This window comes from Polypterus senegalus, chromosome 10 (assembly GCF_016835505.1).
Source record: "Polypterus senegalus isolate Bchr_013 chromosome 10, ASM1683550v1, whole genome shotgun sequence".
In the NCBI taxonomy this organism is placed as follows: domain Eukaryota; kingdom Metazoa; phylum Chordata; class Cladistia; order Polypteriformes; family Polypteridae; genus Polypterus; species Polypterus senegalus.
Window position 1 is genome coordinate 142,743,232 of NC_053163.1, and position 21,571 is coordinate 142,764,802.

General features: G+C 36.5%; 2 protein-coding genes across 2 annotated transcripts in view; both read left to right on the top strand.

The window, feature by feature from the left end:
• Positions 1-11,613, top strand: part of LOC120537750 (mucin-16-like) — a 46,687-nt gene extending 35,074 nt beyond the window's left edge. Inside the window, exons 29-41 of the mRNA XM_039766920.1 lie at positions 236-336; positions 578-645; positions 2,337-2,506; positions 2,718-2,741; positions 3,337-3,450; positions 4,654-4,754; positions 4,996-5,063; positions 6,743-6,912; positions 7,124-7,147; positions 7,743-7,856; positions 9,396-9,496; positions 9,739-9,805; positions 11,482-11,613. Coding sequence (XP_039622854.1) covers positions 236-336; positions 578-645; positions 2,337-2,506; positions 2,718-2,741; positions 3,337-3,450; positions 4,654-4,754; positions 4,996-5,063; positions 6,743-6,912; positions 7,124-7,147; positions 7,743-7,856; positions 9,396-9,496; positions 9,739-9,805; positions 11,482-11,513 — 1,154 coding nt within the window. The 3' untranslated portion in view covers positions 11,514-11,613. The remainder of the gene's footprint in view (positions 1-235; positions 337-577; positions 646-2,336; positions 2,507-2,717; positions 2,742-3,336; positions 3,451-4,653; positions 4,755-4,995; positions 5,064-6,742; positions 6,913-7,123; positions 7,148-7,742; positions 7,857-9,395; positions 9,497-9,738; positions 9,806-11,481) is intronic.
• A 10-nt stretch (positions 11,614-11,623) lies between these two features.
• LOC120538267 (mucin-16-like) overlaps positions 11,624-21,571 on the top strand; it is a 36,952-nt gene continuing 27,004 nt past the window's right edge. The window contains exons 1-10 of the mRNA XM_039767726.1: positions 11,624-11,651; positions 11,863-11,886; positions 12,482-12,595; positions 14,135-14,235; positions 14,475-14,542; positions 16,599-16,621; positions 17,217-17,330; positions 18,870-18,970; positions 19,210-19,277; positions 20,952-21,121. Of these exons, the coding sequence (XP_039623660.1) occupies positions 11,624-11,651; positions 11,863-11,886; positions 12,482-12,595; positions 14,135-14,235; positions 14,475-14,542; positions 16,599-16,621; positions 17,217-17,330; positions 18,870-18,970; positions 19,210-19,277; positions 20,952-21,121 (811 nt within the window). The remainder of the gene's footprint in view (positions 11,652-11,862; positions 11,887-12,481; positions 12,596-14,134; positions 14,236-14,474; positions 14,543-16,598; positions 16,622-17,216; positions 17,331-18,869; positions 18,971-19,209; positions 19,278-20,951; positions 21,122-21,571) is intronic.

Below are 21,571 nucleotides of genomic sequence, written 5' to 3' on the forward strand. Positions count from 1 at the left end.
TGTGATAGTCTCTAGTGCCCAGGGTCCCTAAACTGTATTAAGCAGAATCCCAAATATATTACGGTATTTAGGTCAAATCAATGTTTTTTAAACTGTCCTGCTCCACACTTATTAAAAGAATGAAGTCATTATAGAACAGACTACTTGCTAAGAGCACAAAGAAGGTAGACAAAAATAATTTATATGAATCGGACTAAAATAATATAGTAAGATCTTCTCTTTGATTCTTTTTCAGAACCAATTTATCTCACTGTTAACTTCACCTTGACAAATCTTCCTTTCACATCAGCATTAAACAACAAAAACAACATCATAGCAAAAAACATTACATCTCTGGTAAGTTTTTGAATCTACACTGGAATTTAAAGGAAAAAGACTTTCATTCAAAAAAATTATAAGTCAATTTTTAAGCCTTTATAAAAATCATTTAAATGTTTCAAGGTGTAATTTTTAGACTGTTCACATAATAGTTTTTAATGTGTAGAAGAACCAAGCCCATGGTCTTAATGACAGCAAAAGAAGTAAAAGCATAAATGAAGTTAAGTTGTTGCTCAAAATTATTTTTTGCTCCCCCCAGACAAACCAACTTCTTCAGAACAGCACTTTCGCTCCCGTGTTTTCATCTTGTCATTCTGTTAGTTACAGGTAAGGAGCAGTCTTTTATAATTGAAATTAATCATCTCAAATCAAGGAACATTCTATGGAGATGTAATGTAGGAACTCTAGATTAGCCCACTGTCAGTGAATGGGATGTCTGCATGTCTACCCCGTGATGCACTGCTGGCCTGAAAAGCGTCACACTCACCTTACAAACAGAGCTGTATGGATTGGCAAACAGCTACCCATGGCCATGAAAGAGATAAGTGAAAAACACTTGAACAAAATGATGTACACCTTATTATTCACAAACTTGTTGGAAGGAATTGGTTTAATGTCTCACAGTAGTGTATGACGCATACACAAAGCAGAAATGATGTGCCAAGGGATGATGTCATCTCACGTCAAGCTACAGAAATACATAAAAGGGGGAAAAAGAAAGTGCCTGAGCAGAAAGAAATAGTTCAGAGAGAGAATGTACTGCTCCTTCAGTACTGTCACACCTGAAGACGAAGACAATGTGAAATCACTAGGTAGTGAGGACATCTAAAAAGATGAGATGAGACTACAGCTACAGTGAGCAGCAAAAGGATATCACCAGGGTAAAATGAGTCACAGTATGGATACTGTATTCTGATATACCATAACAGTATTGAGAGAGAAGGCGTGGTAGGCCAGTTATTGCGGGAGTTCAAGATGCACCCATGCTAGCAATGTGAAAAATGAGCATTATTTTACTATAATAAAAACAGGAAAGATACTTTAGTAATCATTATGTCAAATCATAATATACTGTAAACCCAACCACTTGAAAAAAAAATTAATAGCTACTTACAATAAGTAGTTAATTTCAAATAGTAAGTGACCATAATATATACACATAAACAAATTCATGACAAACTTAATTAAAATGTCCTAGAAACAATAATGAGGCAAAAGTTAACTATTAATTCTGCAGCTACATATTTAACCCAGTATGACAAAGAATATATTCACTTTCTACTTCAAAGTTTTATAGACAGATAATTCTGTTATACTCAGTTGTGACAAAGGCCCCATCAATTTACTTGCTTGACTTCAAAGACTCTTGTCTCTTCAACTGTTAATTGCTTGCGGCCCCAGTTTCTCTCGGGAGGATCACAACCGTGGTTTCTCAGTGATATAATTTTTTTTGTTGGGGTGTTGCAAGCATGGTGTGTCATCGAGATACATGCCAGTTTGTACAAATCCACCAAGGGGTGCTTATGAAGTCATTGACGACGAAAACTAGTCAGTGGTTCTTCAATTTGTATTCTTCTTGTTCTTTTCTTTCCAGTAGTTGTATAGCTTCAGAACACTCAGTTGCTGACAGTACCTTGATCCCATAGACCACAGAATCAATGCTAAGCCAGAGCACGTGGCAGTGCTTGAGGGAAGTGATTGTAAAACCTTTCCTGTGTCCCATTATTTAATCCCAACATTAAAGCCATGACAATAAAACACCGATAGCAGATGAATTTATGTCTAAATAACAAAGAATGTGCGCCACTTTTATAATTTTCTGTAGATAAATTTAACGAAATGTTATTATTATGCTTGCAAACCATGAGCCGAAGTGGAAAAACTGTGTATGTGTTTGGCCAGTTATTGCTACAGTACCAACCGTGCTAATTATGTGGACAAAAAGAGTCTATTATTTAGTTGTACTGCATAAAAAGTAGGAAAATGACATTAGTAACCATAAATATGTTTCATTACAGTGCAGGTCCCCAAAACGTTACAAATGTAGTGATCAGCTGTGGGTTCAAGAATGACACGTCTCCGCCTCAATTCAACAAATACAACATCTATGACCTGCTTCAAAATAAAACCCAAAATGGCACCAACTTGGGACCGTATACAATGCAGCCAAACAGCCTCTATGTGAACAGTAAGTGTCACAGCTACATTTTCTGCTAAGAGAGAAATTGTGTAAAAAGAAATTAAAAGATGTTCTTCTGCTTAAAATTACTTAAGAAAGAATTGAATGAGAATGGAGCTACAGGTTTAAGGGCTAACTTGTGGGTTAAATTAATGAATAAAAAAGATATTAATACTTCATTATTAAATTAATAATAAAATTGTTTATCTCTATTTTTCAGACTATCAAAAACAACCTACTGTTAGTAAGTATAGTTTTGAAAAATATTTCCTACAATCTAACATATTTGAAAATTATATTTTTATTATACTAAACACTAAACTAAGCAAGGACTACGGTGTCTGCGGTACACTATTTCACATTTCATCTGGCATCTGGGAAACACAAATGTCTTCTGTTTTAGTATAAAACAATAAATCATAACCATATTTAAAGATATCATGAAAAATTGTTCTTTGGTTAAATCCACTGTGCTCTCGAAAAACAAACTCAGCCCAGTCGTTAGAAGAAAATACTATGTCATCTGGTGAAATAGTCAGGAAGTGAATTGATGTAAACAGCAGGGAGAGGACCAGAACTAAAGCTCACTCACAAGGGCAACAGTTTAGCATTCACGTGGGGTTAGAAGAATCATTCTGAATGTGCAGCAAGAGCAAATAAAGCTAATAGCACAGAATGGAAAGTTAAGTAAAGTGAGTGTGACACAACAAAACATGAATTATCAAAAATGTAAGCAACATAGTGATTTAAATGGAATTATAGTCTCTTGTGAGTCAGTATAAAAGATACTGAATGATAATTTCCAGCTAACTTGCAAACTTTCTTTTTACAAAACACAGTTCCAACGGTCAGTACCACAACCAGCACAGCTTCTTCAACAGCCAGCACTACCCTGAGTACGGTACCTCCAACAGTCAGCACGTTATCCAGCGCTTCAGGAAACACAACTCCAAGTAAGAATCTAGACAGGACTGAAAAACTTCAATTCTTTTGCACATGGTTTGTCTCAAATATTCTCCTTTCAATAATAGGTTTGAAAAGGTTTAATTAAATCACTTAAAGAAAGGTCTTTCAAAATGGGTAATGCCAAAAGGACACAATTATATTTCATTTTTACTGAGACGTCTGTGAATTGGCAACAGACATTCTAGTATTTTCTTAACAGCCTAAAATATATAAAGTAGCTGCAGGTGTATACGCTTACTCAGAATGGCTGATATTGATCTCATACCATAAAGGAAGTACTGTAGACATCATCACTGAACATTCATTCATTTTCTGATCCAGTCTACTCCATTGTGCACAATCTTACTCAGGCAGCATTAGGCAAAAAGAAGTAATCATTCTGGACTGTGTCCTAGAAGCAATATTTATATCATTAAAACTTGACATTTTATGAAAATAAATAAAAACAACATGAAGGCACAGTGGGTTGCAATGCTGTTTCACACATCTAGTATCTTGCACATAAATTCCACTCCTGGTCATTGTCAGTGTGGAATCTGCATGTTCTCTTTAGGTCAATATGGATATTATTCACACATATCCACAAAGATGTACTGATCAGGTAATCAAATGTGTACTCTGGGTCATGGACTATAAAAGGATTCAGGGAATACCAGCAAGCCGAGTCGGAGCTGGGAGGAAGTGTGACAGAGCTGCTGGGTGGAGAGGAGGATATTGTTAATTGTTTATTATTGATTATTGAAACTGTGGAGTTTGCGGTGCTTTGTTCACTTTATTAAACAAAAATATAAAAAATTACACTAAGTGCTTTTATACGTGTGTCCAGAACATCTGACGTGTAGGGTTAATGGGACAACATTGCCTCTAGTGTACACAAAACAAATGGGTCCCTACTGACTATGTGGGCCTTTTGATTGACTGTCAGACAAGGCTTCTGTCTTACACCCAGTGTTTCTGTGATAGGCTCTAGTGCCCAGGGTCCCTAAACTGTATTAAGCAGAATCCCAAATATATTACGGTATTTAGGTCAAATCAATGTTTTTTAAACTGTCCTGCTCCACACTTATTAAAAGAATGAAGCCATTATAGAACAGACTACTTGCTAAGAGCACAAAGAAGGTAGACAAAAATAATTTACATGAATCAGAATAAAATAATGTAGTAAGATCTTCTCTTTGATTCTTTTTCAGAACCAATTTATCTCACTGTTAACTTCACCTTGACAAATCTGCCTTTCACATCAGCATTAAACAACAAAAACAACATCATAGCAAAAAACATTACATCTCTGGTAAGTTTTTGAATCTGCACTGGAATTTAAAGGAAAAAGACTTTCATTCAAAACAAATGATAAGTCAATTTTTAAGTCTTTATACAAATCATTAAATGTTTCAAGGTGTCATTTTTAGACTGTTCACAAAATAGTTTTTAATGTGTAGAAGAACCAAGCCCTTGGTCTTAATGACAGCAAAAGAAGTAAAAACATAAATGAAGTTAAGTTGTTACTCAAAATTATTTTTTGTTCCCCCCAGGCTAACCAACTTCTTCAGAACAGCACTTTGGCTCCCGTGTTTTCATCTTGTCATTCTGTTAGTTACAGGTAAGGCGCACTCTTTTATAATTGAAATCAATCATCTCAAATCAAGGAACATTCTATGGAGATGAAATGTAGGAACTCTAGATTAGCCCACTGTCAGTGAATGGGATGTCTGCATGTCTACCCCGTGATGCACTGCTGGCCTGAAAAGCGTCACAGTCACCTTACAAACAGAGCTGTATGGATTGGCAAACAGCTACCCATGGCCATGAAAGAGATAAGTGAAAAACACTTGAACAAAATGATGTACACCTTATTATTCACAAACTTGTTGGAAGGTATTGGTTTAATGTCTCACAGTAGTGTATGACGCATAAACAAAGCAGAAATTATGTGCCAAGGGATTATGTCATCTCACGTCAAGCTACAGAAATAAATAAAAGGGGGAAAAAGAAAGTGCCTGAGCAGCAAGAAATAGTTCAGAGAGAGAATGTGCTGCTCCTTCAGTACTGTCACACCTGAAGACGAAGACAATGTGAAATCACTAGGTAGTGAGGACATCTAAAAAGATGAGATGAGACTCCAGCTACAGTGAGCAGCAAAAGGATATCACCAGGGTAAAATGAGTCACAGTATGGATATTCTGATGTACCATAACAGTATTGAGAGAGAAGGCGTGGTAGGCCAGGTTTTGTGGGAGTTCAAGATGCACCCATGCTAGCAATGTGAAAAATGAGCATTATTTTACTATAATAAAAACAGGAAAGATATTTTAGTAATCATTATGTCAAATCATAATATAAACCCAACCACTTGAAAAAGAATTCCTAGCTACTTACAGTAAGAAGTTAATTTCAAATAGTAAGTGACCATAATATATACACATAAACAAATTCATGACAAGCTTAATTAAAATGACCTAGAAACAATAATGAGGCAAAAGTTAACTACTAATTCTGCAGCTACATATTTAGCCAAGTATGACAAACAATATATTCACTTTCTACTTCAAAGTTTTATAGACAGATAATTCTGTTTTCCTCAATTGCGACAAAGGCCCCATCAGTTTATTTGATTGACTTCAAGGACTCTGTCTCTTCAACTGTTAATTGCTTACGGCCCCAGTTTCTCTCAGGAGGATCACAACTGCGGTTTCTCAGTGAAATTATTTTTTTTTGTTGGGGTGTTGCAAGCATGGTGTGTCACCGAGATACATGCCAGTTTGTACAAATCCACCAAGGTGTGCTTATGAAGTCATTGACGATGAAAACTAGTCAGTGGTTCTGCAATTTGTAAGCTTCTTGTTCCTTTCTTTCCAGTAGTTGTATAGCTTCAGAACGCTCAGTTGCTGACAGTACCTTGATCCCATAGACCACAGAATCAATGCTAAGCCAGAGCACGTAGCAGTACTTGAGGGAAGTGTTTGTAAGACTTTTCCTGTGTCCCATTAGTTAATCACAACATTAAAGCCATGATGATATAACACCAATAGCAGATGAATTTATGTCTAAATAACAAAGAATGTGCGCCACTTTTATAATTTTCTGTAGATAAATTTAACAAAATGTTATTATTATGCTTGCAAACCATGAGCCGAAGTGGAAAAACTGTGTGTGTGTTTGGCCAGTTATTGCTACAGTACCAACCGTGCTAATTATGTGGAAAAAAAGAGTCTATTATTTTGTTGTACTGCAAAAAAGTAGGAAAATGACATTAGTAACCATAAATATGTTTCATTACAGTGCAGGTCCCCAAAACGTTACAAAAGCAGTGATCAGCTGTGGGTTCAAGAACGACACGTCTCCGACTCAATTCAACAAATACAACATCTATGACCTGCTTCAAAATAAAACCCAAAACGGCACCAACTTGGGACCGTATACAATGCAGCCAAACAGCCTCTATGTGAACAGTAAGTGTCACAGCTACATTTTCTGCTAAGAGAGAAATTGTGTAAAAAGAAATTAAAAGATGTTCTACTGCTTAAAATTACTTAAGAAAGAATTGAATGAGAATGGAGCTACAGGTTTAAGAGCTAACTTGTGGGTTAAATTAATGAATAAAACAGATATTAATACTTCATTACTATATTAATAATAAAATTGTTTATCTCTATTTTTCAGACTATCAAAAACAACCTACTATTAGTAAGTATAGTTTTGAAAAATATTTCCTACAATCTAACATATTTGAAAATTATATTTTTATTATACTAAACACTAAACTAAGCAAGGACTACGGTGTCTGCGGTACACTATTTCACGTTTCATCTGGCATCTGGGAAACACAAATGTCTTCTGTTTTAGTATAAAACAATAAATCATAACCATATTTAAAGATATCATGAAAAATTGTTCTTTGGTTAAATCCACTATGCTCTCGAAAAACAAACTCAGCCCAGTTGTTAGAAGAAAATACTATGTCATCTGGTGAAATAGTCAGGAAGTGAATTGATGTAAACAGCAGGGAGAGGACCAGAACTAAAGCTCACTCACAAGGGCAACAGTTTAGCATTCACGTGGGGTTAGAAGAATCATTCTGAATGTGCAGCAAGAGCAAATAAAGCTAATAGCACAGAATGGAAAGTTAACTGAAGTGAGTGTGACACAACAAAACATGAATTATCAACAACGTAAGCAACAAAGTGATTTAAATGGAATTATAGTCTCTTGTGAGTCAGTATAAAAGATACTGGATGATAAGTTCCAGCTAACTTGCAAACTTTCTTTTCACAAAACACAGTTCCAACGGTCAGTACCACAACCAGCACAGCTTCTTCAACAGCCAGCACTACCCAGAGTACGGTACCTCCAACAGTCAGCACGTTATCCAGCGCTTCAGGAAACACAACTCCAAGTAAGAATCTAGACAGGACTGAAAAACTTCAATTCTTTTGCACATGGTTTGTCTCAAATATTCTACTTTCAATAATAGGTTTGAAAAGTTTTAATTAAATCACTTAAAGAAAGGTCTTTCAAAATGGGTAATGCCAAAAGGACACAATTATATTTCATTTTTACTGAGACGTCTGTGAATTGGCAATAGACATTCTAGTATTTTCTTAACAGCCTAAAATATATAAAGAAGCTGCAGGTGTATACGCTTACTCAGAATGGTTGATATTGATCTCATACCATAAATGAAGTACTGTAGACATCATCACTGAACATCCATTCATTTTCTGATCCAGTCTACTCCATTGTGCACAATCTTACTCAGGCAGCATTAGGCAAAAAGAAGTAATCATTCTGGACTGTGTCCTAGAAGCACTATTTATAAAATTAAAACTTGACATTTTATGAAAATAAATAAAAACAACATGAAGGCATAGTGGGATACAATGCTGTTTCACAAATCTAGTATCTTCCACATAAATTCCAGTCCTGGTCATTGTCAGTGTGGAATCTGCATGTTCTCTTTAGGTCAACATGGATATTATTCACATATATCCACAAAGATACACTGATCAGGTGATCAAATGTATACTGTGATGGACAGCTGGCGTTTTTAGTCTGGCCCGTAGGTCCAACAGCAGAAAAAAGGAGAAAGAGTAGCCTTTTCAGATCATTACATCCCCCAGGACGAAAGATGGCAGCTCCCCTGGAAGGCAATGGTTCTTCGGATTTCCTCGGGGCAACATAGGACATGGAGTCTGTTTCCTCAGCCCTGTTGGATGCCGCCAGGGGGAGCTCATCAAAAACCTGGGGACTATTGTTGTTACACCAACCCAGAAGTACTTCAGAGTCATGAGGACGGAAGAAAGCAGTACTTCCGGGATACTTGACGAGGACGGATATGGTGTTTGACCCGGAGAAGGAATACTTCTGGGTCATGGACTATAAAAGGATTCAGGGAATACCAGCAAGCCGACCGGAGCTGGGAGGAAGTGTGACGGAGCTGCTGGATGGAGAGGAGGAAATTGTTAATTGTTTATTATTGATTATTGAAACTGTGGAGTTTGCGGTGCTTTGTTTACTTTATTAAAGAAAAATATAAAAAATTACACTAAGTGCTTTTATACGTGTGTCCAGAACATCTGACGGGTAGGGTTAACGGGACAACAGTGCCTCTAACGTACACAATACAAATGGGTCTCTTCTGACTATGTGGGCCTTTTGATTGACTGTCAGACAAGGCTTCTGTCTTACACCCAGTGTTTCTGTGATAGGCTCTAGTGCCCAGGGTCCTTAAACTGTACTAAGCAGAATCCCAAATATATTACGGTATTTAGGTCAAATCAATGATTTTTAAACTGTCCTGCTCCACACTTATTGAAAGAATGAAGCCATTATAGAACAGACTACTTGCTAAGAGCACAAAGAAGGTAGACAAAAATAATTTATATGAATCGGACTAAAATAATATAGTAAGATCTTGTCTTTTATTCTTTTTCAGAACCAATTTATCTCACTGTTAACTTCACCTTGACCAATCTGCCTTTCACATCAGAATTAAACAACAAAAACAACATCATAGCAAAAAACATTACATCTCTGGTAAGTTTTTGAATCTGCACTGGAATTTAAAGGAAAAAGACTTTCATTCAAAACAAATGATAAGTCAATTTTTAAGTCTTTATAGAAATCATTTAAAAGTTTCAAGGTGTCATTTTCAGACTGTTCACAAAATAGTTTTTAATGTGTAGAAGAACCAAGCCCTTGGTCTTAATGACAGCAAAAGAAGTAAAAACATAAATGAAGTTAAGTTGCTGCTCAAAATTATTTTTTGTTCCCCCCAGGCTAACCAACTTCTTCAGAACAGCACTTTGGCTCCGTGTTTTCATCTTGTCATTCTGTTAGTTACAGGTAAGGCGCACTCTTTTATAATTGAAATCAATCATCTCAAATCAAGGAACATTCTATGGAGATAAAATGTAGGAACTCTAGATTAGCCCACTGTCAGTGAATGGGATGTCTGCATGTCTACCCCGTGATGCACTGCTGGCCTGAAAAGCGTCACACTCACGTTACAAACAGAGCTGTATGGATTGGCAAACAGCTACCCATGGCCATGAAAGAGATAAGTGAAAAACACTTGAACAAAATGATGTACACCTTATTATTCACAAACTTGTTGGAAGGTATTGGTTTAATGTCTCACAGAAGTGTATGATGCATACACAAAGCAGAAATGATGTGCCAAGGGATTATGTCATCTCACGTCAAGCTACAGAAATACATAAAAGGGGGAAAAAGAAAGTGCCCGAGCAGCAAGAAAAAGTTCAGAGAGAGAATGTGCTGCTCCTTCAGTACTGTCACACCTGAAGACGAAGACAATGTGAAATCACTAGGTAGTGAGGACATCTAAAAAGATGAGATGAGACTCCAGCTACAGTGAGCAGCAAAAGGATATCACCAGGGTAAAATGAGTCACAGTATGGATATTCTGATGTACCATAACAGTATTGAGAGAGAAGGCGTGGTAGGCCAGGTTTTGTGGGAGTTCAAGATGCACCCATGCTAGCAATGTGAAAAATGAGCATTATTTTACTATAATAAAACAGGAAAGATATTTTAGTAATCATTATGTCAAATCATAATATAAACCCAACCACTTGAAAAAGAATTCCTAGCTACTTACAGTAAGAAGTTAATTTCAAATAGTAAGTGACCATAATATATACACATAAACAAATTCATGACAAGCTTAATTAAAATGACCTAGAAACAATAATGAGGCAAACGTTAACTACTAATTCTGCAGCTACATATTTAGCCAAGTATGACAAACAATATATTCACTTTCTACTTCAAAGTTTTATAGACAGATAATTCTGTTATGCTCAATTGCGACAAAGGCCCCATCAGTTTATTTGCTTGACTTCAAGGACTCTGTCTCTTCAACTGTTAATTGCTTACGGCCCCAGTTTCTCTCAGGAGGATCACAACTGCGGTTTCTCAGTGAAATTATTTTTTTTTGTTGGGGTGTTGCAAGCATGGTGTGTCACCGAGATACATGCCAGTTTGTACAAATCCACCAAGGTGTGCTTATGAAGTCATTGACGATGAAAACTAGTCAGTGGTTCTGCAATTTGTAAGCTTCTTGTTCCTTTCTTTCCAGTAGTTGTATAGCTTCAGAACGCTCAGTTGCTGACAGTACCTTGATCCCATAGACCACAGAATCAATGCTAAGCCAGAGCACGTAGCAGTACTTGAGGGAAGTGTTTGTAAGACTTTTCCTGTGTCCCATTAGTTAATCCCAACATTAAAGCCATGACGATATAACACCAATAGCAGATGAATTTATGTCTAAATAACAAAGAATGTGCGCCACTTTTATAATTTTCTGTAGATAAATTTAACAAAATGTTATTATTATGCTTGTAAACCATGAGCCGAAGTGGAAAAACTGTGTGTGTGTTTGGCCAGTTATTGCTACAGCACCAACCGTGCTAATTATGTGGAAAAAAAGAGTATTATTTTGTTGTACTGCAAAAAAGTAGGAAAATGACATTAGTAACCATAAATATGTTTCATTACAGTGCAGGTCCCCAAAACGTTACAAAAGCAGTGATCAGCTGTGGGTTCAAGAACGACACGTCTCCGACTCAATTCAACAAATACAACATCTATGACCTGCTTCAAAATAAAACCCAAAACGGCACCAACTTGGGACCGTATACAATGCAGCCAAACAGCCTCTATGTGAACAGTAAGTGTCACAGCTACATTTTCTGCTAAGAGAGAAATTGTGTAAAAAGAAATTAAAAGATGTTCTACTGCTTAAAATTACTTAAGAAAGAATTGAATGAGAATGGAGCTACAGGTTTAAGAGCTAACTTGTGGGTTAAATTAATGAATAAAACAGATATTAATACTTCATTACTATATTAATAATAAAATTGTTTATCTCTATTTTTCAGACTATCAAAAACAACCTACTATTAGTAAGTATAGTTTTGAAAAATATTTCCTACAATCTAACATATTTGAAAATTATATTTTTATTATACTAAACACTAAACTAAGCAAGGACTACGGTGTCTGCGGTACACTATTTCACGTTTCATCTGGCATCTGGGAAACACAAATGTCTTCTGTTTTAGTATAAAACAATAAATCATAACCATATTTAAAGATATCATGAAAAATTGTTCTTTGGTTAAATCCACTATGCTCTCGAAAAACAAACTCAGCCCAGTTGTTAGAAGAAAATACTATGTCATCTGGTGAAATAGTCAGGAAGTGAATTGATGTAAACAGCAGGGAGAGGACCAGAACTAAAGCTCACTCACAAGGGCAACAGTTTAGCATTCACGTGGGGTTAGAAGAATCATTCTGAATGTGCAGCAAGAGCAAATAAAGCTAATAGCACAGAATGGAAAGTTAACTGAAGTGAGTGTGACACAACAAAACATGAATTATCAACAACGTAAGCAACAAAGTGATTTAAATGGAATTATAGTCTCTTGTGAGTCAGTATAAAAGATACTGGATGATAAGTTCCAGCTAACTTGCAAACTTTCTTTTCACAAAACACAGTTCCAACGGTCAGTACCACAACCAGCACAGCTTCTTCAACAGCCAGCACTACCCAGAGTACGGTACCTCCAACAGTCAGCACGTTATCCAGCGCTTCAGGAAACACAACTCCAAGTAAGAATCTAGACAGGACTGAAAAACTTCAATTCTTTTGCACATGGTTTGTCTCAAATATTCTACTTTCAATAATAGGTTTGAAAAGGTTTAATTAAATCACATAAAGAAAGGTCTTTCAAAATGGGTAATGCCAAAAGGACACAATTATATTTCATTTTTACTGAGACGTCTGTGAATTGGCAATAGACATTCTAGTATTTTCTTAACAGCCTAAAATATATAAAGAAGCTGCAGGTGTATACGCTTACTCAGAATGGTTGATATTGATCTCATACCATAAATGAAGTACTGTAGACATCATCACTGAACATCCATTCATTTTCTGATCCAGTCTACTCCATTGTGCACAATCTTACTCAGGCAGCATTAGGCAAAAAGAAGTAATCATTCTGGACTGTGTCCTAGAAGCACTATTTATATCATTAAAACTTGACATTTTATGAAAATAAATAAAAACAACATGAAGGCATAGTGGGATACAATGCTGTTTCACAAATCTAGTATCTTCCACATAAATTCCAGTCCTGGTCATTGTCAGTGTGGAATCTGCATGTTCTCTTTAGGTCAACATGGATATTATTCACACATATCCACAAAGATGCACTGATCAGGTGATCAAATGTATACTGTGATGGTCAGCTGGCGTTTTTAGTCTGGCCCGTAGGTCCAACAGCAGAAAAAAGGAGAAAGAGTAGCCTTTTCAGATCATTACATCCCCCAGGACGAAAGATGGCAGCTCCCCTGGAAGGCAATGGTTCTTCGGATTTCCTCGGGGCAACATAGGACATGGAGTCTGTTTCCTCAGCCCTGTTGGATGCCGCCAGGGGGAGTTCATCAAAAACCTGGGGACTATTGTTGTTACACCAACCCAGAAGTACTTCAGAGTCATGAGGACGGAAGAAAGCAGTACTTCCGGGATACTTGACGAGGACGGATATGGTGTTTGACCCGGAGAAGGAATACTTCTGGGTCATGGACTATAAAAGGATTCAGGGAATACCAGCAAGCCGACCGGAGCTGGGAGGAAGTGTGACGGAGCTGCTGGATGGAGAGGAGGAAATTGTTAATTGTTTATTATTGATTATTGAAACTGTGGAGTTTGCGGTGCTTTGTTCACTTTATTAAAGAAAAATATAAAAAATTACACTAAGTGCTTTTATACGTGTGTCCAGAACATCTGACGGGTAGGGTTAACGGGACAACAGTGCCTCTAACGTACACAATACAAATGGGTCTCTTCTGACTATGTGGGCCTTTTGATTGACTGTCAGACAAGGCTTCTGTCTTACACCCAGTGTTTCTGTGATAGGCTCTAGTGCCCAGGGTCCTTAAACTGTACTAAGCAGAATCCCAAATATATTACAGTATTTAGGTCAAATCAATGTTTTATAAACTGTCCTGCTCCACACTTATTGAAAGAATGAAGCCATTATAGAACAGACTACTTGCTAAGAGCACAAAGAAGGTAGACAAAAATAATTTATATGAATCGGACTAAAATAATATAGTAAGATCTTGTCTTTTATTCTTTTTCAGAACCAATTTATCTCACTGTTAACTTCACCTTGACCAATCTGCCTTTCACATCAGAATTAAACAACAAAAACAACATCATAGCAAAAAACATTACATCTCTGGTAAGTTTTTGAATCTACACTGAATTTAAAGGAAAAAGACTTTCATTCAAAACAAATGATAAGTCAATTTTAAGTCTTTATAGAAATCATTTAAAAGTTTCAAGGTGTCATTTTCAGACTGTTCACAAAATAGTTTTAATGTGTAGAAGAACCAAGCCCTTGGTCTTAATGACAGCAAAAGAAGTAAAAACATAAATGAAGTTAAGTTGCTGCTCAAAATTATTTTTTGTTCCCCCCAGGCTAACCAACTTCTTCAGAACAGCACTTTGGCTCCCGTGTTTTCATCTTGTCATTCTGTTAGTTACAGGTAAGGCACACTTTATAATTGAAATCAATCATCTCAAATCAAGGAACATTCTATGGAGATAAAATGTAGGAACTCTAGATTAGCCCACTGTCAGTGAATGGGATGTCTGCATGTCTACCCCGTGATGCACTGCTGGCCTGAAAAGCGTCACACTCACGTTACAAACAGAGCTGTATGGATTGGCAAACAGCTACCCATGGCCATGAAAGAGATAAGTGAAAAACACTTGAACAAAATGATGTACACCTTATTATTCACAAACTTGTTGGAAGGTATTGGTTTAATGTCTCACAGAAGTGTATGATGCATACACAAAGCAGAAATGATGTGCCAAGGGATTATGTCATCTCACGTCAAGCTACAGAAATACATAAAAGGGGGAAAAGAAAGTGCCCGAGCAGCAAGAAAAAGTTCAGAGAGAGAATGTGCTGCTCCTTCAGTACTGTCACACCTGAAGACGAAGACAATGTGAAATCACTAGGTAGTGAGGACATCTAAAAAGATGAGATGAGACTCCAGCTACAGTGAGCAGCAAAAGGATATCACCAGGGTAAAATGAGTCACAGTATGGATATTCTGATGTACCATAACAGTATTGAGAGAGAAGGCGTGGTAGGCCAGGTTTTGTGGGAGTTCAAGATGCACCCATGCTAGCAATGTGAAAAATGAGCATTATTTTACTATAATAAAAACAGGAAAGATATTTTAGTAATCATTATGTCAAATCATAATATAAACCCAACCACTTGAAAAAGAATTCCTAGCTACTTACAGTAAGAAGTTAATTTCAAATAGTAAGTGACCATAATATATACACATAAACAAATTCATGACAAGCTTAATTAAAATGACCTAGAAACAATAATGAGGCAAAAGTTAACTACTAATTCTGCAGCTACATATTTAAACAAGTATGACAAACAATATATTCACTTTCTACTTCAAAGTTTTATAGACAGATAATTCTGTTTTCCTCAATTGCGACAAAGGCCCCATCAGTTTATTTGCTTGACTTCAAGGACTCTGTCTCTTCAACTGTTAATTGCTTACGGCCCCAGTTTTCTTCAGGAGGATCACAACTGCGGTTTCTCAGTGAAATTATTTTTTTTTGTTGGGGTGTTGCAAGCATGGTGTGTCACCGAGATACATGCCAGTTTGTACAAATCCACCAAGGTGTGCTTATGAAGTCATTGACGATGAAAACTAGTCAGTGGTTCTGCAATTTGTAAGCTTCTTGTTCCTTTCTTTCCAGTAGTTGTATAGCTTCAGAACGCTCAGTTGCTGACAGTACCTTGATCCCATAGACCACAGAATCAATGCTAAGCCAGAGCACGTAGCAGTACTTGAGGGAAGTGTTTGTAAGACTTTTCCTGTGTCCCATTAGTTAATCCCAACATTAAAGCCATGACGATATAACACCAATAGCAGATGAATTTATGTCTAAATAACAAAGAATGTGCGCCACTTTTATAATTTTCTGTAGATAAATTTAACAAAATGTTATTATTATGCTTGTAAACCATGAGCCGAAGTGGAAAAACTGTGTGTGTGTTTGGCCAGTTATTGCTACAGTACCAACCGTGCTAATTATGTGGAAAAAAAGAGTCTATTATTTTGTTGTACTGCAAAAAAGTAGGAAAATGACATTAGTAACCATAAATATGTTTCATTACAGTGCAGGTCCCCAAAACGTTACAAAAGCAGTGATCAGCTGTGGGTTCAAGAACGACACGTCTCCGACTCAATTCAACAAATACAACATCTATGACCTGCTTCAAAATAAAACCCAAAACGGCACCAACTTGGGACCGTATACAATGCAGCCAAACAGCCTCTATGTGAACAGTAAGTGTCACAGCTACATTTTCTGCTAAGAGAGAAATTGTGTAAAAAGAAATTAAAAGATGTTCTACTGCTTAAAATTACTTAAGAAAGAATTGAATGAGAATGGAGCTACAGGTTTAAGAGCTAACTTGTGGGTTAAATTAATGAATAAAACAGATATTAATACTTCATTACTATATTAATAATAAAATTGTTTATCTCTATTTTTCAGACTATCAAAACAACCTACTATTAGTAAGTATAGTTTTGAAAAATATTTCCTACAATCTAACATATTTGAAAATTATATTTTTATTATACTAAACACTAAACTAAGCAAGGACTACGGTGTCTGCGGTACACTATTTCACGTTTCATCTGGCATCTGGGAAACACAAATGTCTTCTGTTTTAGTATAAAACAATAAATCATAACCATATTTAAAGATATCATGAAAAATTGTTCTTTGGTTAAATCCACTATGCTCTCGAAAAACAAACTCAGCCCAGTTGTTAGAAGAAAATACTATGTCATCTGGTGAAATAGTCAGGAAGTGAATTGATGTAAACAGCAGGGAGAGGACCAGAACTAAAGCTCACTCACAAGGGCAACAGTTTAGCATTCACGTGGGGTTAGAAGAATCATTCTGAATGTGCAGCAAGAGCAAATAAAGCTAATAGCACAGAATGGAAAGTTAACTGAAGTGAGTGTGACACAACAAAACATGAATTATCAACAACGTAAGCAACAAAGTGATTTAAATGGAATTATAGTCTCTTGTGAGTCAGTATAAAAGATACTGGATGATAAGTTCCAGCTAACTTGCAAACTTTCTTTTCACAAAACACAGTTCCAACGGTCAGTACCACAACCAGCACAGCTTCTTCAACAGCCAGCACTACCCAGAGTACGGTACCTCCAACAGTCAGCACGTTATCCAGCGCTTCAGGAAACACAACTCCAAGTAAGAATCTAGACAGGACTGAAAAACTTCAATTCTTTTGCACATGGTTTGTCTCAAATATTCTACTTTCAATAATAGGTTTGAAAAGTTTTAATTAAATCACTTAAAGAAAGGTCTTTCAAAATGGGTAATGCCAAAAGGACACAATTATATTTCATTTTTACTGAGACGTCTGTGAATTGGCAATAGACATTCTAGTATTTTCTTAACAGCCTAAAATATATAAAGAAGCTGCAGGTGTATACGCTTACTCAGAATGGTTGATATTGATCTCATACCATAAATGAAGTACTGTAGACATCATCACTGAACATCCATTCATTTTCTGATCCAGTCTACTCCATTGTGCACAATCTTACTCAGGCAGCATTAGGCAAAAAGAAGTAATCATTCTGGACTGTGTCCTAGAAGCACTATTTATAAAATTAAAACTTGACATTTTATGAAAATAAATAAAAACAACATGAAGGCATAGTGGGATACAATGCTGTTTCACAAATCTAGTATCTTCCACATAAATTCCAGTCCTGGTCATTGTCAGTGTGGAATCTGCATGTTCTCTTTAGGTCAACATGGATATTATTCACACATATCCACAAAGATACACTGATCAGGTGATCAAATGTATACTGTGATGGACAGCTGGCGTTTTTAGTCTGGCCCGTAGGTCCAACAGCAGAAAAAAGGAGAAAGAGTAGCCTTTTCAGATCATTACATCCCCCAGGACGAAAGATGGCAGCTCCCCTGGAAGGCAATGGTTCTTCGGATTTCCTCGGGGCAACATAGGACATGGAGTCTGTTTCCTCAGCCCTGTTGGATGCCGCCAGGGGGAGCTCATCAAAAACCTGGGGACTATTGTTGTTACACCAACCCAGAAGTACTTCAGAGTCATGAGGACGGAAGAAAGCAGTACTTCCGGGATACTTGACGAGGATGGATATGGTGTTTGACCCGGAGAAGGAATACTTCTGGGTCATGGACTATAAAAGGATTCAGGGAATACCAGCAAGCCGACCGGAGCTGGGAGGAAGTGTGACGGAGCTGCTGGATGGAGAGGAGGAAATTGTTAATTGTTTATTATTGATTATTGAAACTGTGGAGTTTGCGGTGCTTTGTTCACTTTATTAAAGAAAAATATAAAAAATTACACTAAGTGCTTTTATACGTGTGTCCAGAACATCTGACGGGTAGGGTTAACGGGACAACAGTGCCTCTAACGTACACAATACAAATGGGTCTCTTCTGACTATGTGGGCCTTTTGATTGACTGTCAGACAAGGCTTCTGTCTTACACCCAGTGTTTCTGTGATAGGCTCTAGTGCCCAGGGTCCTTAAACTGTACTAAGCAGAATCCCAAATATATTACAGTATTTAGGTCAAATCAATGTTTTATAAACTGTCCTGCTCCACACTTATTGAAAGAATGAAGCCATTATAGAACAGACTACTTGCTAAGAGCACAAAGAAGGTAGACAAAAATAATTTATATGAATCGGACTAAAATAATATAGTAAGATCTTGTCTTTTATTCTTTTTCAGAACCAATTTATCTCACTGTTAACTTCACCTTGACCAATCTGCCTTTCACATCAGAATTAAACAACAAAAACAACATCATAGCAAAAAACATTACATCTCTGGTAAGTTTTTGAATCTGCACTGAATTTAAAGGAAAAAGACTTTCATTCAAAACAAATGATAAGTCAATTTTAAGTCTTTATAGAAATCATTTAAAAGTTTCAAGGTGTCATTTTCAGACTGTTCACAAAATAGTTTTAATGTGTAGAAGAACCAAGCCCTTGGTCTTAATGACAGCAAAAGAAGTAAAAACATAAATGAAGTTAAGTTGCTGCTCAAAATTATTTTTTGTTCCCCCCAGGCTAACCAACTTCTTCAGAACAGCACTTTGGCTCCCGTGTTTTCATCTTGTCATTCTGTTAGTTACAGGTAAGGCGCACTCTTTTATAATTGAAATCAATCATCTCAAATCAAGGAACATTCTATGGAGATAAAATGTAGGAACTCTAGATTAGCCCACTGTCAGTGAATGGGATGTCTGCATGTCTACCCCGTGATGCACTGCTGGCCTGAAAAGCGTCACACTCACGTTACAAACAGAGCTGTATGGATTGGCAAACAGCTACCCATGGCCATGAAAGAGATAAGTGAAAAACACTTGAACAAAATGATGTACACCTTATTATTCACAAACTTGTTGGAAGGTATTGGTTTAATGTCTCACAGAAGTGTATGATGCATACACAAAGCAGAAATGATGTGCCAAGGGATTATGTCATCTCACGTCAAGCTACAGAAATACATAAAAGGGGGAAAAAGAAAGTGCCCGAGCAGCAAGAAAAAGTTCAGAGAGAGAATGTGCTGCTCCTTCAGTACTGTCACACCTGAAGACGAAGACAATGTGAAATCACTAGGTAGTGAGGACATCTAAAAGATGAGATGAGACTCCAGCTACAGTGAGCAGCAAAAGGATATCACCAGGGTAAAATGAGTCACAGTATGGATATTCTGATGTACCATAACAGTATTGAGAGAGAAGGCGTGGTAGGCCAGGTTTTGTGGGAGTTCAAGATGCACCCATGCTAGCAATGTGAAAAATGAGCATTATTTTACTATAATAAAAACAGGAAAGATATTTTAGTAATCATTATGTCAAATCATAATATAAACCCAACCACTTGAAAAGAATTCCTAGCTACTTACAGTAAGAAGTTAATTTCAAATAGTAAGTGACCATAATATATACACATAAACAAATTCATGACAAGCTTAATTAAAATGACCTAGAAACAATAATGAGGCAAAGTTAACTACTAATTCTGCAGCTACATATTTAGCCAAGTATGACAAACAATATATTCACTTTCTACTTCAAAGTTTTATAGACAGATAATTCTGTTATGCTCAATTGCGACAAAGGCCCCATCAGTTTATTTGCTTGACTTCAAGGACTCTGTCTCTTCAACTGTTAATTGCTTACGGCCCCAGTTTCTCTCAGGAGGATCACAACTGCGGTTTCTCAGTGAAATTATTTTTTTTTGTTGGGGTGTTGCAAGCATGGTGTGTCACCGAGATACATGCCAGTTTGTACAAATCCACCAAGGTGTGCTTATGAAGTCATTGACGATGAAAACTAGTCAGTGGTTCTGCAATTTGTAAGCTTCTTGTTCCTTTCTTTCCAGTAGTTGTATAGCTTCAGAACGCTCAGTTGCTGACAGTACCTTGATCCCATAGACCACAGAATCAATGCTAAGCCAGAGCACGTAGCAGTACTTGAGGGAAGTGTTTGTAAGACTTTTCCTGTGTCCCATTAGTTAATCCCAACATTAAAGCCATGACGATATAACACCAATAGCAGATGAATTTATGTCTAAATAACAAAGAATGTGCGCCACTTTTATAATTTTCTGTAGATAAATTTAACAAAATGTTATTATTATGCTTGTAAACCATGAGCCGAAGTGGAAAAACTGTGTGTGTGTTTGGCCAGTTATTGCTACAGCACCAACCGTGCTAATTATGTGGAAAAAAAGAGTATTATTTTGTTGTACTGCAAAAAAGTAGGAAAATGACATTAGTAACCATAAATATGTTTCATTACAGTGCAGGTCCCCAAAACGTTACAAAAGCAGTGATCAGCTGTGGGTTCAAGAACGACACGTCTCCGACTCAATTCAACAAATACAACATCTATGACCTGCTTCAAAATAAAACCCAAAACGGCACCAACTTGGGACCGTATACAATGCAGCCAAACAGCCTCTATGTGAACAGTAAGTGTCACAGCTACATTTTCTGCTAAGAGAGAAATTGTGTAAAAAGAAATTAAAAGATGTTCTACTGCTTAAAATTACTTAAGAAAGAATTGAATGAGAATGGAGCTACAGGTTTAAGAGCTAACTTGTGGGTTAAATTAATGAATAAAACAGATATTAATACTTCATTACTATATTAATAATAAAATTGTTTATCTCTATTTTTCAGACTATCAAAACAACCTACTATTAGTAAGTATAGTTTTGAAAAATATTTCCTACAATCTAACATATTTGAAAATTATATTTTTATTATACTAAACACTAAACTAAGCAAGGACTACGGTGTCTGCGGTACACTATTTCACGTTTCATCTGGCATCTGGGAAACACAAATGTCTTCTGTTTTAGTATAAAACAATAAATCATAACCATATTTAAAGATATCATGAAAAATTGTTCTTTGGT